A 16292-nucleotide genomic window follows, 5' to 3' on the forward strand; every position below is an offset into this window, starting at 1 on the left:
GCGCCCCTCCCTCTCAGCAGATAGAGATACTCAGCCTCCCCACCACGAACCCTTCTTCCTTGGATGAGGGCACCCCCCTCCCCTTGGGAAGAGACTGGGCTGAGAGCTCCGGGGGCAGGCGGGCCCCAACCAGCTCTGTGATCTTAGCAAGGCGCTTCTCTCCCTGGACAGCTGCCAGGAGCCAGACCTCAGCCATGGGCCATGGCCTAGGTGCGGTCCTTAGTCCTAAGCTCCCGGAAGCCATTAGCGGGCTCTAAGCTAGTAAAGGATTTTAAGCATTCGGGCACTTAACCGGATTTGTGCCCTGAACAGGCCAGGCAGGCTGCTGTGGGGACCGGCTTGTGGCAGGAGGTGACTGGGGGTGCAGTCACGGGGACAGAGAGGCCCTCGGGAGGTGAATGTGTGGGATCCAGTGGCGGTGGAGAGTCTGAGCTGCAGGGAGACCCGAGCTCCGCCCGGCTCGAGCTTGTGATGTAGCTCCTCCATCTGAGACGTCCAGCGGCCGCGCCAAGGCGGCAACCAGACCCTTGGACGCACAGCTCAGAGGAGAGAAACAGGAACCCCCGGCCCAGAGGCGGCCACGGAGCCTAGAAACGTAGGCAGGCAGCTGGAGAGATCACGTTTAGCAGTTGGCCAAGGACCAAATGCCGGGACTGGCCGATAATAACAGCCACACTGAGGAGAAAACTGAAGCGAGCGGGGGCGGGGAGGGCTGGCCAGAGGCCTCAGGTGCCCAGGAAGTCAGTTAAGAGGCAGCTGGGAAGCGGCCACGGGGCCCTGGGGGCCGGGTCGTGTCGAGGGGGCAGAGGAGAGGCTGGAGCAAGTTCAAGAGGGAACGGGAGGCAGGGAACAGCCGGCGAGTATGGGAAACCGTCTCGGGCAGAGATGTCACCAGGCACCCCAGCCAGCCAGCCTCAGTCGAGCTCTCTTTAAATTACTTTATTCGAGAAGGTGGGGAGGACAGACGGGGGACTGAGCTGAGCCCTGAGTCCCTGAACCTCCCAGCTCAGCCCCCACAGCAGGATGGGACCAAAGTAAGGGGGTGGGGACTCCAGCCCCACCCAGGCGAGGTCACGGGGGGACAGACAGGACCCGGGCATACCAACGGACTGTCCTCTGGGCTGTCCCCCAGGAGGGCGGTGGCCAGAGCACATGGGGCCCGGCCTGCGGACCACCCGGGACGGGGCTATTTGGGGGTGCTGCTGCCCTTCTTGGGAGTGGTGGGCTTCTTGCTCTGCCAGAGGTGCCCCTGGATGGTGAAGGCATCCACACTCATGGACATGGTCTTGGCGGGGATCTGGGTGAAGCGCTTTCGGTCCGAATTGTACTTGTAGATGCCCTCCACCATGGCGGGCGTGACCGTCCGGGGGCCGTAGCCTGTCAGCCGCGACAGCTCCTCCGTCTCCCCGGACAGGGTGTACAGGGCCCGGAACTGGCAGCTTGAGTCGCGGAAGAGGATCAGGAAGTGGTTGGCCTTGCTCTTCTCGATCTCCTGGGTGGGGGGCGGAAGCAGTTAGCCAGGCCAGCAGGGCCCCTGCGACCCGCCTGCCGCCAGTCCACCAGCCCCGGCCCAGGCCCACCTCAAGAATGCGGTTCTTCTGCGGCTCGTTCACCTTGCCCGCCAGGCAGCAGTGCGACAGGGCGTTGTGGATGATGAACTTGTTGGACTTGGCGCTCGGCTCCTTGTACAGCCGTGGACCTAGGGGGCGGGGCGGTCAGCAGGGACAACCTGGGGCGCCGGTGGGGCTCGGTGCTCACCCCCTGAAGTCCCACCTACCCGTGTACTCAGGCACTGAGGCCGGGGAGGAGGCGTTGCTGCCGTTCTCCCACTCACGTTCTCGGCTGCCAGGCAGGCGGCTTGGGGACATGAGGCTGGATGGAGATGGAGCCCTGCGGGGGGAGGGGTGGGGTGGGGTGCGCTCAGCGGTGGACGAAGCCTCCCAATCAGTGTGCGGTGGGACCCGGGAAGGGCGAGCCAAGGACACAGCCGAGCAGGCAGGACGCATCCACTGACATCATCTGGGCTCCCAAGTCCACGCAAGGCCCTCTTCCGGCCCCGGGCACATTGAACACCCGTCTCAGGTGTGCAGCCTTGCATCTTCGGTGGCAGGTGCACACCCTCGTGCCAGATCACCCTCCTAAGGCTCCCTCTCCCTCCCCCTCCCCCTCTCCAGCTCTCTCTCTCTCTCCCTCCCTCTCTCTCTCCCTCCCTCCCTCCCTCTCTCTCTCCCTCCCTCCCTCCCTCCCTCTCTCCCTCTCCCTCTCCCCTCTCCTCTCCTCTCTCTGAGAGGCCACCTGGAACATAAACGCCTGCCTGCCCAGGCTAAACTCACCGAGACGTGGGCCTCTTCACGCCGAGGTTATTGGGCGCCTCGTTGGCCACAGTGGACAGAGACAGGGTGGACTGGGAGTAGACTTTGCTGAGCCGAGAGCCTGGGAGCAGAGGGTGTTGGGTCAGGCCCCACCTGAAGTCCCCTTACCTCCACATATGCCCAGGGGACCTTAGTTGGCCGGCTGGTGAGGGAATGTGCGGTCAGCCCTGTCCAAGACCCTCGCCCTACGCAGCCTCGCTGGAGAATGACCTCCCCACCTCACCCCACCACGCCAGGCTGTGGGAAGCGGCCCTTCACCTGTTAAGCCGTGGAGAGAACCCCAGGCCAGCTCTGCCCACGGCCCTTACCCTGCTGCAGCCCCACATCCTTGTGGAAGCCTTGACCCCTGGGAGCCCACGCTTCGGCCCTGCGGATGCGCCCTGCACCGCCCGCCCCACACACCCACGGGGGCCTCACCCAGCAGGCCACGGGCTGTGCTTCGCGCCAGGGCCGAGTCATCACAGCAACCGGAGCGTGGCCGGGGGGCCCTCCGACCGCCCCGGCCCGGCCCCCCGCTCCCCATCGCCCGGGGCCGCAGCACCTTGTCGAGGTCATCCATCAGCTTCAGCTGGGCCCGGCGTTCATACTCGAGCCGCGTGAACTCCCCCCGCCGGGGGCCCACCTCCTCCTCGGCTGGGGCCCGGGTGGCAGGGGCTGCAGTTGAGGCAGGGGCGGCAGGAGCTGCGGGGGCCGGGGGCCCGGGGGCTGCTTCCTCCTGGGCCAGCCTGCAGATTGAGGGGATCGAAGCAGTCAGGTTGTGGGGACGCCAGTGGTGGGAGACTCCCCAGGCTGGGTCCAGCCTCACCTCGCAGCCTCCTCCCTCCGCTGCTCCTTCTCGGCCTCCTGCCACTGTTTCCGCCGCCGTGCGTCCTCCACCCGCCGCTGCTGACGCTCCAGCAGGCTGGCCCTCTTCTGGGCCATCTCGTCCTCGGGCTTGTCTTCATCCTGGGGGCAGGCACCAAGTGTAGCTGGCTGTCTCTCCCCTGGTTCGGCTGGAGTCTGACCTTGTGTCGACCCAGCCTGCCAGCCGCTCGCCTGTCCTTGAGTGTTTGTAATTGTTCTGAAGGCACTTGGTGGGCACCTGCTGTACGCACAGCCCCATGCTGGGTTCTGGGCACACCAAGCACTTAACCCAGCGGGGAAGGCAATCGGGTATCACACCAACATTGGTGAACACCAGCAGAGGCTGCGGTCAGTCTACACTGTGGGGAGGGACCTATCCTGGCCTGGGGACACCGAGAGGGGCCTCCCAGAGGAAGCAACCTCGGAGAGTGATGATGAGGACTGAACTGGGTGGGGGTGAGCGGTGAGGAGAGCATTCTGGGCAGTGCGAATAGCAAGTGCAACGGCCCTGAGGCCAGAACAAGCCTAGCAGGTGTGGAACAGCAGGGAGGCCAGTGTGGCTGGGATGCAGAGCTGGGGAGGATGCCATAGGATGAGGTCAGGGGCAAGCAGAGCCTACAGCCATGGGAAAGACTTTTATTCTAAGAGCAAAGAGGACCTACAGAAGGGTTTGAAATAAGGGGGTGACCAGGTCCAATTTACATTTTAAATAAATTTTGCTGACCGCTCAGTTGAAAATGGCCAGGGATTGGTGTGTGGTGAGGGGTGGGCAGTGGAGACCAATCAGGACATGACTGCAGGTGTCCAGGTAAGAGGTGGTGGCCCAGGCTGGGGATGCCAACAGGAAGAAGAGTGATTGGATATGGAAGAGTCCGGAAGGGGAGCCGGTAGGGAATGAAGGAGGGAGCAGGAGGGAGAGGATACCATAGAGGACCCTAGCCCCATCTGTCTAAACCCACTCTTATCCATGTGTCCGTCACCCACCCATCCATCCATCTGCCCAGCCCTGTCCAACTGTCTACTACCTGTTCTCCCTCTGTCTATCCACCCACCCCATCTATGTGTCCATCTGGACATACACACCTTGTCTGTCTGCCAGCTGCCAGCTGGCTAACCACTCATCCACCTCTGTTCCCCCCTCACCCCAGTTCCATCTGTTTGTCCATCCATTGGGAAAGCCCTATCCATGTGACTGCCTGTCTACCCACCTGCCCACCCATCCCTGACCATCCATCCATCTACCCACCTGGCCCCTCCCCCACCTGCTCAGGTGACTCTCACCTTATAGAAGAATCCCAGCCCGGTCCGGGGCTCTCCCTCTGAAGATGCCTCTTCTTCTAAGGAATCCTCAGCACCAGGGGGGCTCCCATCTCCGTCATCCTCAGCCGTGGGCTCTTCCAGGCTGCTCAGCGGGATCTCGACGAGGCCAGGCCGGGCCGCGGGCTCCTCGGGAGGTGGCCCCTCCGCCAGAAGGATAGAGGAGCGTGTCTGCATGGGCACCTGGCTCGGCGAGAACTTGCGCAGGTGGGGGAGGCTGTCCACATCGTGGGGAGGCGTGAGCACCCTCGTCAGGGGTGCTAGCCGCAGCTCCGCCGGCCGCGCGTGCTTCGGGCTCCGGGGTGTGGGGCTGGGGCCAGGCCCGGGGCTGCGCCGGGCAGCCGGAGCACGCCGGGCGGGGCTGGGGGACGCGGCTTTGGGGCCCGTCGTGGGACCAGGGATGACCCATGCTGCGGGAGGCGGGGCAGGCCCAGAGGGCTCTGGCGGGGCCAGGAGCCGCTGCTGCTGGTCCGTGAGCCTCTGCATGTCCCGTTGCAGCGAGCTCAGCGCTGCACTCAGCTTGCTGACCGCCCGGTTATAGTCCCCCAGCCCTTCGGGGGGCACCGGGCCCAGTTCCGGCGAGAAGGTCACTGCCTTTGGCCGTGGCGACGGCTCACCCTGGCCCTCGCCTGCCGGCCGCTCCCCACCAGGGGCCAGGCCTGGCTCCACCTCTGCTTCCCCGCCGGCCTCCCGCGGCTGCACCTGCAGGAATGCGCTCTTGCCCAGTCGCTGGCGGTGCTTGGCAAAGATGGCCTCGATCCGTCGCTTCTGAGCCTCTATGGCCCGGCGTTTCTCCTCTAGCCGGGCTCCAAGCTCACTCATCTCTGAGCTCAGGGCCTCTGGTGCCACTGGGGTGGCTGCCGGGGACCCTGCCTCAGCCTCGGCCTTCACCAGCTGCTTCTTGCGTTCAGCAAAGCTGGTCATCTTCACTTCAGAGTTGCTGGCCACTGGGGATGAAGCCGCCGCCTTCGGGGAGCCCTCAGACAGGGCTGGCGGTTTCGATACCTCCCCCACTGGGCAGGGAGACGGTTTCGAGAGGCCCTCGGGGTGGGGCGAGTAGGTGGGTGCTTTGGTGGGCCCGTCGGGCAGTGGTTTTGAGGCCCCCTCGGGTGGGTAGGGGGAAGCCAGTGGCAGTTTGGAGGACCCCTCGGGAGAGTGGAGGTAGAAGCTGCCGTCGGCAGCCCCATCCGGGAGCAGCCGGGGCTCGGCACTGTGGATGATCTGCAGGGCCTCCTCGATGGTAGGCAGGTCGCCAGTCTCCGGGGCTGGTTGGGTGGGGGTCCGGGCTGGCACAGAGCGCGGGGGACCCAGGCTGTCTGAGCTGACGGAGCGGAGTAGGACGGGGTCTCCCATGACAACATCCACGTCGCTGTCCAGGCCAAAGGGAGTGCTGAACGACACGGCCTGGGAAAGGGGACGGCTGGGCGGCCGGAGGGAGGGGTCAGCCCCTGGGACAAGCCTGGGCCCCACCCGCTCCACTGCCCGGGCCCTTGCCATGCGCTCACCTGAGCTGACGGTTCCAGGCTTTGCCGAGGGCCTCCACGTGGGACATGGACGGGGAGGACTTCAGCGAGCCTGGGGAGGGGCAGTGAGTGGTCACTCAGTGCTCACTCGGGGGGGGGTCAATGGGGATCCTGGGTGGCCTCAGCCACGGGTTGTCAATGGGTGAGTCACTGATGGGTCATTATGCGGATGGATAACTGTGGGTGGTGTCACTACGGGGTCCTGTTGAGCCACTGGGGAGGTCACTGGGGGGACAATGAGCGTCACCAAGGATCATTCGGGTGCCAGAGGGACCCAATGGAGGGGTCTAGAGGGACGACATGAGGTCAGCTGGGGTGGTCTTTGGATGGGGGTCTCCAGTGACAAGCCATCTCCCTGCCCTCACCTGTGGATCCTCGGAGTGGGGACTGGGGGCCGCCGGATGACAGGAGTGGATGGCGGAAGTTGAAGACAGGAGAACTGCCAAGAGATGCGCGTCAGCCGAGGGGCCCCCTCTCCCCCTCCCTCGCCCCTCCTGGGACTGCAGACCAGATCATCTCCCTTCCCCGTCCCCGCAGGAGGAGGAGCCCATTGTGGCTGTGTAGTCTCAACCCAACAGGGGAGCGGTACCTGCTGCCGCTGTTGTTCTGAGGTGGGGAGGCCTCCGTGGCCCTGTGGGAGGCAGCTGCAGCACAGAGCGGAGGGTCAGGCAGGGCTTGACCTCCCCCGCCCCCATGCCCCCCGGACCCAGGGTCGGGCCTCACCGTGACCATCAGGCAGATCCTTGACCTGCACGAAGTCGGGTTTCAGCACCTCAAAGCACATGAACAACTCCGCTAGCAGCACCATCAGGTTGATCTGGAGGTGGAAAGCAGGGTCAGCCAACCAGGCGCACGGCCCCCGACACCCCCCCTCTGCCCACAAGGCCCCGAGATGGCCTTACCTTGAGGGGCGGTGGGACATAAAGCAGGTCCTCGAGAGAGAGCGGGCAGCCCCGAGGAAGGCGGGAGGCGCAGAAATCCTGCACCAGCTGGAGGTTGTACAGGCTGTCCGCCACAGACATGGGGTCCTTGAGGCACACCTCTGTAAGGACAGGATGCCTGCGTCCCCAGCTCTGAGGGAAGGAGGATGGGGCTCCGGGGAAGCGGGGGCCCAGCAGCCAACATGTACAGAGGACCTCTGACGAGCCAGGCTAGGCCCCCTTCACAAGGTGCGTACCGTGACACGCTGTTCCTCAGGCCTTTGCATCTGCTGTTCCCACCACCTGGAGTGCTAGTTCCCCAAGAACTCAACTCAGAAAGCTTATCCTGACTACCCAGTGCCCTTCAGAGCACCTAACATCCGGAACATTCCTCTCGATGAACTTATTGTCTTTCTCTCCCAACTAGGATGTGAGCCGCCTGAGGTCAGGAACGGGTCTGCATTGTTCTGGCTGGAGCTCTGGCACCTAAAACAGGACCTGGCAGTTTGTACTCTATCGGTATCTGCTGCAGGAGTGAACTGTATAAAGCGCAGAGAGGTTTAGACGCTTGTGCAAGGTCACACAGCTCATTACGGGAAGAGAGGGGTTCAAACCCAGGTCTGCCAATTCTGGGAGCTGCACTTATAATCGCTGCACTACTCTGGGGACAGACGCCAATGCCTGGGTGCCAGGCTTGCAAGGACGGGGTCTGGCTCAGGCACATTCACTCACCCTCGAGTCGCAAGAGCTGGGGACAGTAGCAGTGGATCGTGGCGGCCAGCGCAGCCCCACTTGCCAGGTCCTGGAGGCTGGTCACGGTCGGAAAGCAGGGGGCGCGTCGGGCCACGGCGCGGTCCTTGCGATATCGGATCTGTGGGTGGGAGCCGGGTCACGTCAGAGGTCAAGCTGGCCCCCTCCAAAGTCAGCAGTCATGCAGGCTGGGCGGGGAGGCCTGGGGTTTCCGCCACGAGGGGGCGTGAAGCCGGGGGTCCCAGAGCCAGAGTGGGGGGGGGCCAGCCTGGAGCAGGGGAAGGGCAGCAGCAAGAGGCAGAGGAGGTGTCTGCGAGCAGCCAGGCCAGCAGCGGGGGCTGGGGACAGGGACTCCTGGGACCCTGGGGTGGGGGATACGTTACCATGGGGGGTTTGCTCCCCGACTCCTTCAAACAGAAGGCAATTGCGTGCTGGGGGGAGAGGAGCAGCTGTCAGCGGGGCGGGAGGGGTGCTGACTTGCTGGGCCCCCAAGCACACCTCCAGCGGGGGAGGAGACAGCCCTGACCCCTGTCCTGAGCCCCGGCCATCCAGCTCCCTGACTGCGCCCTGGCCGGCTTTGGGGACCCCAGCTCCTCCCAGCCAGGAGCGACCCCACAGAGCAGCCACTCATGCAGGGAATCCTCTCCCCCCAACACAAGACCCAGGTCCCAGCTGGGGGAGGGGATGCAGAGGAAGCAGGAAGGCAGGAGAGGAACCCCCAACCCAGGCCCTAGTGTGGGGGGAAGGAGACCCTGAAGTGAGCAAAGGCAGGGACTTCAGCCCAAAACCTCCCCCCGACACCTGCAGTGGTCACTTTCCCCTTGTACTTCAGGGATGGACACCCCACTGCCCCCAAAACTGAGAGCAGGGAGCTGTCCTTAGGGAAGCTGGAGTCTCAGTTAGGAAGGTTCTTCTACCCTCTTTTTCTCTTGGCTAGAGGGGTCTTCTCCATGTGCCCTGCCTGTTGGGGTCAGGATCCATGTGTCTGATGGGCTGGGGTCCTCCCTCTCCCCACCTTGGCTCAAGTGTACAAGCCTCTTGATTACTGGGAGGTGGGTCATGTACCGGGGAGAAGTCTGTCCTTTCAGGAACAGCAGAGATTCCCCCCTTCCCTTGGTTCCCAAAGGGTTTCTCTCTGTGCCCCCAGGGCTGGGGTCCTACTTCCTTTGCTCATATCTGGGGAGAGACAGGAGAGGGAGCAGGACAGGCAGGCAGAAACAGACACACAGACAGCGACGAGCAGGGCAGGCAGACGGGGCAGAGAGAGAGCCCCACTTACAGGAACCAGCTTCCAGTACCAGCGTGTGGGACACTGATGCCAGAGAGGCAGAGAGGAGAGTGGCAGGGGCGGCAGAGGGGAGAGGGCAGAGAGAGAGAGTCACCTCCAGCCCCCCCAGTGCAGGCATGGCCTCGAGGCACAGCTCCAACCTGCCCACCCAGCCCTCGAGGGACCGCCCTTCCTTCCTTCCTTCCATCCATCGCCCCAGGCTCACCGAAGCCTGCGCTGGGGCCACCCCATCGGCAGGGGCCGCGGGAGATGCCCTCTGGGCAGCTTCCTGCTCTGTCTTCTCCTGCAGCCGCCGGATGGTCTGGGGAGCAGGGAGAAGTCAGTGCTCCAGTCACTGGGTGATCCTGGCCCCCACCAGCCCACCTTGGCCCAAGCCCCACCTACCGTGTCCACCCAGAAAAGGAGCTTGTGCTCCAAGCTGGCCAGGGCCAAGGGACCAGGCAGTGTCTTTGTCCACTCAAAGGCGAAGGCAACCATGAGGGCATCAATGACAGCTAGGTGGGCTCCCTGTGGAGGCAAGAGCTGCAGGGTGAGACCAGAGCGCCTCCCAGGGAGGAGAAAGAGGAAGAACCTGGAGGTGGGAGGGGCTCGAAGTGGGAGGGGCTTGGGAGGCTGTCCAAGCTCTGAGGTCACAAACTAGGCCTTAGGGATCTGGTGGGCCGGGTAGGCAAGTCCTCAGGAGCCAGAGTTAGCGCCTTTTGGGAGGCGCCAGGCTTGGCAGGAGGAGCCTGGCCTGGTGGAGCAGCCATGAGGGGAGGAGCCAGGCCTGGTGGGCGGGACCTAACGAGGTAGGGGCGTGGCCTACCATGAGGATAGGCTGGTGCCTCAGGTCGGCCTCCTGCACCGGGCGCTCGGGCAGCGCGGGCACCATGCCCCTCCGCGCCAGCAGGGCCAGTAGCGCAGAGGGGCTGGGGGGCGTCTCGAGCTGCGGCAGCGCCTGGCGCCAGGCCCGGCAGTAGAGCTCAGCCGAGAGCAGCAGCCGCGTCACCGGGGGCTTCACGTGCTCCTGTGCATACTGGTCGGTGTAGAAGGGCTCCCACAGCTCCGAGGGCACATGCTCTGCCGGGGCGAGGAGGGGGGGTGGATCATGGCGGGTCAGGGCCACCGGACAGAACCCCTCCGCATACATACAATTACATGGACCCAATTATGGGTCGGGGGGGGGGGGGGGGGGCGGTCGTTGCGGGTCTGGACCAGGGAGGATGGCACCGGGACGGGAAAATAGGGCACCTGGCCTGAGACACGAGGTGCAGGTGTGGGGGAGTTTGCCAGAGGAAGGGGTGACGGTGTTCCAGGCAGGGGGTCTGCATACAAAGGCGAGGAGGTGGGAGAGAGCACGTGCTTCGAGGAGATGGCGGGCTCTTGGACCCTGAGGAGAGGGGGCGGAGGCCAGATGGGCGGGGTCTTGTAGCCACCCCTCTCGCCCTCACCTAAGGACTGCACAACTGTGTGATTTAATCGTTCTCCTTGGGTGCCCTACACCACCCCAGCGGACTCGCTTTGCCTTAAGGCAACCCTAGGAAGAAGCAGCCAGGGCACACGTGGTAACTCCGCTCTACAGATGAGGAAACCTAGGCACGAAGAAGGCCACACAGCTCTGGACTGGGATTCAAACCCAGGCCTTAAGCAGGGGGTGGGATGAGCTGTGGAGTGGGGGGCTGGCTGACAGGACATGCAATGGGGGAGGGGGACAGACTGCAGATACTTTGTGGGGGGCGGGTGAATGGCCTGAGCTTGGTGACTGAAGGGGAGGGGGGAGAGGCACCCAGGGCTCCATTGGGAGTGAGGGGGAAGAGAGACAGAGGGAGGCGGAAGGCAAGAGAAAGAGGGTGGTGGCTGAGATGGGGGTACAGGAGGGGCTGGAGCTTAGAGGTAGCCACAAAAACCCTGAAAGAGAGGGGCAGGGTAGGAAGAGGCTTGAGGAAGCCGCATGTGGAGGGAGGAGGGGTGGCAGAGCCCCAACCAAGTGGGACCCAAGGGTGGGGAGGAGAAAGATCAGAATAAGCCGCCAGGAAGATCTGGGAGGTAGACAGGAGGCAACCGAGGCCAAGGCGGTTGGATGTGCCCTTATGGGTCTTCCAGGGAGGCCCCAACTCATCCCAATCAGAGCTGCTGCTTTGTATCCTGGGCTTCTGCGTGTTTGAAAAGATGGAAGGGGGCAGGATTCTACTGCTTAAAAACATTTGGATGTGTCGTACCAGGCCTTCCTCAGGTGCCTGAATTCACAGCGATGCTCTCCAGAGGCCCCTACCCTCACCTACAAGGACCAGGCACCCTGGCTTTCAGCCCCTCCCTGCCCCACCCCCCCACTCTCTCCCCACCCCCTAAACTCACACTTGACCTTCCTACTTAATACCCAAACCCCATGTAGAGTTGGGCCATCTCTCTGCCCCTTGAAAGAAGAGTCCTCCAGACCTAGAGATTATCATATTATGTGAAGTCAGTCAAGGACAAATATCATACGATATCACTTCTATGTGGAATCTAAAAGAGACGATACAAAACAGAAATAGACCCACAGACATAGAAAACAAACTTAGGGTAAGCAAAAATGATGGGCAGGGGAGATAAATTAGGAGTTTGGGATTAACACATACACACTACCATGTATAAAACAGGTAAACAACAAGGACCTACTGTATAGCACAGGGAACTATACTCAGTATCTTGTAATAACCTATACTGGAAAAGAATCTGAAAAAGTATATATATGTGTGTGTGTATAACTGAATCACTTTGCTGTACCCTTGAAACTAACACATTGTAAATTAACTACACTTCAATTAAAAAAAAAAAAGAGTTCTCCAGGTTTTCTTTCCTTCCACCATTCCCCTGTCCCAACCTCCCTGATCTGCCCTTGCCCTCCTAGCTCCCGGCCTCCCCAAGGCCAGCAGTGGCCTTCCAACGCCCACTATCTTGCCTGGGCTCTCTGCCGAGTACCTCCTTCTTCCAGAAAACTTCCTTCCCCTGGCATCTTTTTCTCTCTCTCCCACCACTCAAGCCAGGCCACCTCCTGACATGCCTCTTTGATGCTGGGCTCCCAACAGCTCTGGGCAGCCCTGTCAATGGACTTGCCCCCGCTACTATGATGGCTTCCATGGCCATCTGAACACTGCCACCTGCCACAGCCCAGGCATCGCCCGTCATGCTCAGCGTCTTACTCCAAACGTGCTCCTTCTCTCTGTCCCCATCATCACAGTGAGAGACAGATCACCATCTCTCCTTCTCTCTCCCCGCTCCAACATCCAATCCGTCATCTGGTTTCAGCTCCTGGCATCCCCTGAAGCCAAACCCTCCTCCCCCTCTCTCCAGCGCCCGGTTGCTTCCTGGTCCCATCAGCAAAATTAAAGTTTCTTTCCTGCAGGGCTTGTCAGGGCCTTGAAGATGACAACTTGAGCTAGAGCTAATGTTTATCAAGTCCTTACTTTACACCAGTCCGTCTCTACCTCGGCACAGTTGGCATTTGGGGCTGGATAATTTCGTGTTTAGTGGGGCTGAGGTGTGGGGAATTGGGGCAGGGGGGTGCTGTCCCGTGCATTGTTAAGATATTTAGCAGAATCCCTGGTCTCTCCTCACTAGATGCCAAGAGCACTGTCCTCTCAAGTAGCAACAACCAGAAATGTCTCCAGACACTGCCAAATGTCCCTTAAGTGACAAACTCATCTTTGGTTGAGATCCACTGCTCTGTACTATAAAGTGTTCTATTGACCATTTACTGTAGAGCAGTCCTGTCTGACAGGAATAGCATGTGAGCCACACAGGAAGTTTAAAATTTTATAGTCACTACATTAAAAAAGTTGCAACAAGTAACATCACCTTAGTAATATATTTCACCCTATATATACCCCAAATATTATCGTTTCAACACGTCATCAACATAAAAACGTTATTAATGAGATATTTCACTTTTTTTTTTTTTTTGGTAGAAAGGCTTCCAAAGCCCCTGTGTTTTTTACATGTACAGCACCTCACAATTCAGACCGGCCAGATGCTGCTCGTGGCTACCACACTGGACAGCACAGCTAAAGCGCAGCTAGCCCTTGGACCACCGCCGCCGCTGCCTTGGCCGCCTTGTGTGCATTTGCTCGTTGAATTATTCCGAGACTTATTCTTATCTGTTGTACAGATAAGAAAACCGAGGCCCAGAGAGCTAAGATGACTTGGCCAAGATCACAGAGATAGTAAAGGGCAGAGCGATGGGACCCTAGTTCCCTAAGTATCACCTGGAGGTTCTGGCGGCCTAAGGGACTGCATGTGGTGTTTCCCAAACTTGCATAAAGATGCCACCCTTCCTTATCTCTGAGCTTGAGTTCTGTGGAGCCCACTAGCCTGCATTCCTGCCCAGCCTCTTCACGCCTGTACCCTGGGGCCATCAGAACTACCCCTTCCCCCAGCCGTTATTCCCCCGGGGCAACTGCATATCTGATCTCATCTGGTCAGTCCCCAAACACCTTCCATGTCTCCCCAGGGCCCTCAGATTCCCCATCCATGGCCTGAGAGGCCCTCATCACTTGCACCAGACTCCCTCATCTCCCTGGCCACTCCTGGCCACCACTGGGACCTGTACACTCTTCTTGGAGAACTCGCTGTTCGTCTCCTCCCCCTGGCAAACTCCTACACAGCCTTCAAGGTTCAAATGCTCCCTCCTCTTGGGAGCCTTCCTTTCTCCTCCCCCCCCGGAAGATTTCCGGGATTTTCCTCCCCCAGCCTGCTCGCTGGAAGGCCCTCAGCACACCTCGACATTAACTGGACATCACCGACTTTATCACCCTAAGCACCAATGATCTGGTTTCAAGTCTCATCCCCCTCTCTCCATCCTGAGCACCCAGCACTGGACTGGCACCCAACAGGCATCAGTAAAGAGTCCCAGAGTTCATGAAGCAAGCAGGGCTCTGCTCCCCACTTCCTGCTCAGAGCCTGGGGTCCCACCTTCCTCAGTCCCCCTCTGTTTAGAGAACGTGGGTCGGGGGGGCAGATTCAACGTGACCTTCGGGAAGGATGTCACACAACGCAGGGGAGCTGGGTCAGTGAGAACAGAACCGGGTGAGTCAGGGCGTCCCCCAGGGACCTGACTTTTCTTTCTGGGAAATGGAACAGTAATTTCTCTTCTGATCCCTGACCAGATGATGAATAATATTATCGTTAATAAAAATACCACTGGTCACGGCAGCAGGAATAGCAACATCCACTTAGCGTGTACCGTGCGCCAGAAACAGAGTAATCCTGTGGTCAGTCTCTCTCACCCTGCGAGAGGAGGAACTGGGACCCCAATCACCCCAGCACTGCCCTGGCACTTCGTGGGTGCCCCGCAGACATTTGTGAAATGGATAACAAAGTGCACAAATGCCTTCTTTTATAGAGGACTGAACAGAAGCTTAGAGAATTGGGTTAATTCGTCCACATTCTGGTGGAGCGTGGGACTCAAAGCCAATTCTGATTCCCAAAGTTGAGTCCTCTGTGGCCTCATAACCTGGGATGCGAGGGGCTGGGGCAGACCTGGGTCTCTCCCCGCCAACCATCCCCCCACCCCCACCCCCTTTCTCAAGCAGATCCCTGTGGGCGGTGAGCCCCAGAGTGGGCCCTGCTTGGGAGGGTGCAGGGAAAGAGACTGGGAGAAAGACAGGCTCAGGCGGAACCAGGAGCCGGACAGCTGTCACCAAGACCCACACCCAGAACTGGTTGTTCTGGGAAGGCCACTGAAGGTATGATGGGCTGTGCTCAGCTGGTGCCAAGACCAGTGGGCAGGGCCAGTGGGAGGGCAGGGCGTCCCCCCAGAAGGCCCAGACCTTAATTAACTCGTCTTCCCCATGGCCAGGCCCTGACTCTCAGCTCTGGCACGGGGCCATTACTGATCCTTCCCTGGGCCGCAAAACCTAGGGACCCATTCGCATCCTCCCCGGTGGGGTGGCCTGAGTTCTTCACACACGTGAACCGGGGGGAGGAAGTGGGAGAAGGCCCTGCACCTGGGCCCCCACCCCCGGCGATCTTGGAAAAGCCATTTCCCTTCTGCTGGGCTCGCCCGCCTCCTAAGCAAAATGGGGCAATAAGTCACAGCTGCCAGCCGCCGGCCGGGGCAGTGGAGGCGAAACAGGGGCTTCCCGCTCCCCTCACCGCCCACAGAGCAGGCAGGGCCGACGCGGGGTGTGCGTCCGGGCTGGACGGGGGCGGGGGTCCTCGCGGGCGCACGATGTGTGTGTAAAGGGGGGGAGGGCAGCCAGGCGAGGCCCGCAGTGGGAGACAACACTCGGCCCGCAGACCCTGCCCGGGTCACCTGGGGTCCGGGACGCCCGGGTCTCGGCGCGGAGCTGGGCCGCCGGCCCCACCCCCACCGCGCTCCCGCAGCCGGCCGGGCAAAGTCCACCGCCTGGGCCGAGCAGGAAGCCCAGAGGCCCGGCGCGCAGGGGCCCGGGCCCGGGGACCCCCGGCGACCGGCGCTATTGTTCCCACGGCCCCGGCCTCCCCGGCGCGGCGCCCCGCCCCCCGCACCTGCCGCCCCCTCTCCCCAAGCCTGGTACCTGCGCCCCCGAACGCGGCCCGCAGCACCCACGCCAGGCTGGCCGCCGCCTTGGCCCGTGAGAAATCGTACTGGTCCAGCGATTTGATCTCGGGCACAAGGAAGGTCCTCCGCAGCGGCCCGGGCCCGGGGGGCGCCGCCTCCACCATGGCGGCGCCGGGGCTGCGGGCACCGGCTCCGCGCTCGCTCCGGCTGAGCTGGGCTGGGCTGCGCCGCGCTAGCACCCCGGCCGGGCCCGCCGTCACCACCACCGTCACCGCCGCGGCCGCAGGCGAGCCAGGTGCGGCCGATCGCGCTCACGACGCTGCGTCGGCCCCGCCCCGGGGCGGAGCCCAGGTGTGCCCCGCCCCCGGGCCTGGCCCCCGACCCTGTCCCCTCGCCTCTCCCGGCCCCTCGCCGCCGCAGGGTGGGGCGGGCCCAGACTGCGGTGGTGGCGGGGGAGGCTGCGGAGGAGTGTGTGTGCGCGCGCGCGCCTGTGTGTGCGCGCGCGCTGGGGAGGATGAGGGACCCTCTGCTTGCGGGTGTGTGTGCCTGCCCAACTGTGTTTCCTTAGATGTGAGTGTGAGCTAGTCATTCCCGGCCTGGAGGCAGCGCGCGCGTGTGTGCACCTGTTTCTCATTGTGTCTTGTGAGCGTCCAAGAAGGTGTGTCTGTATTCGCATCAGTGTGTGCATCTCTGGACGTGTTTGGGTGGTGAAAGGAGGGTGTGGAATATGTTTGAGGGTGTCTGCGTGTCCGTATCTGTGCGAATGTGACAACGCGCGCG

The 16292-nt window shown here is 61.9% G+C and overlaps 1 protein-coding gene across 2 annotated transcripts; it reads right to left on the minus strand.

Annotated features, from left to right (window-relative positions):
• Positions 1 to 922: 922 nt before the first annotated feature.
• CAMSAP3 (calmodulin regulated spectrin associated protein family member 3) lies at positions 923 to 15676 on the minus strand. Of its 2 annotated transcripts, XM_065873275.1 has the most exons (19): positions 15529 to 15676; positions 9819 to 10072; positions 9398 to 9520; positions 9219 to 9314; positions 9005 to 9037; positions 8109 to 8156; positions 7708 to 7846; positions 6958 to 7097; positions 6779 to 6872; positions 6645 to 6699; positions 6421 to 6494; positions 6038 to 6107; positions 4497 to 5952; positions 3178 to 3317; positions 2790 to 3097; positions 2334 to 2433; positions 1778 to 1890; positions 1581 to 1699; positions 923 to 1492 (listed from the first exon to the last, which is right to left on the minus strand). In XM_065873275.1, the coding sequence occupies exons 1-19, from the start codon at positions 15674 to 15676 to the stop codon at positions 1187 to 1189; spliced, it is 3816 nt and encodes a 1271-aa protein (XP_065729347.1). In that variant the 3' UTR covers positions 923 to 1186. The 2 variants fall into 2 exon arrangements, with proteins under 2 accessions (XP_065729347.1, XP_065729349.1); XM_065873277.1 differs by lacking the exons at positions 8109 to 8156; positions 9005 to 9037 and having other exon boundaries at positions 1187 to 1492.
• Positions 15677 to 16292: the final 616 nt, after the last annotated feature.

The sequence above is a fragment of the Phocoena phocoena genome, chromosome 3 (genome assembly GCF_963924675.1).
Source record: "Phocoena phocoena chromosome 3, mPhoPho1.1, whole genome shotgun sequence".
NCBI classification, from domain to species: Eukaryota; Metazoa; Chordata; class Mammalia; order Artiodactyla; family Phocoenidae; genus Phocoena; species Phocoena phocoena.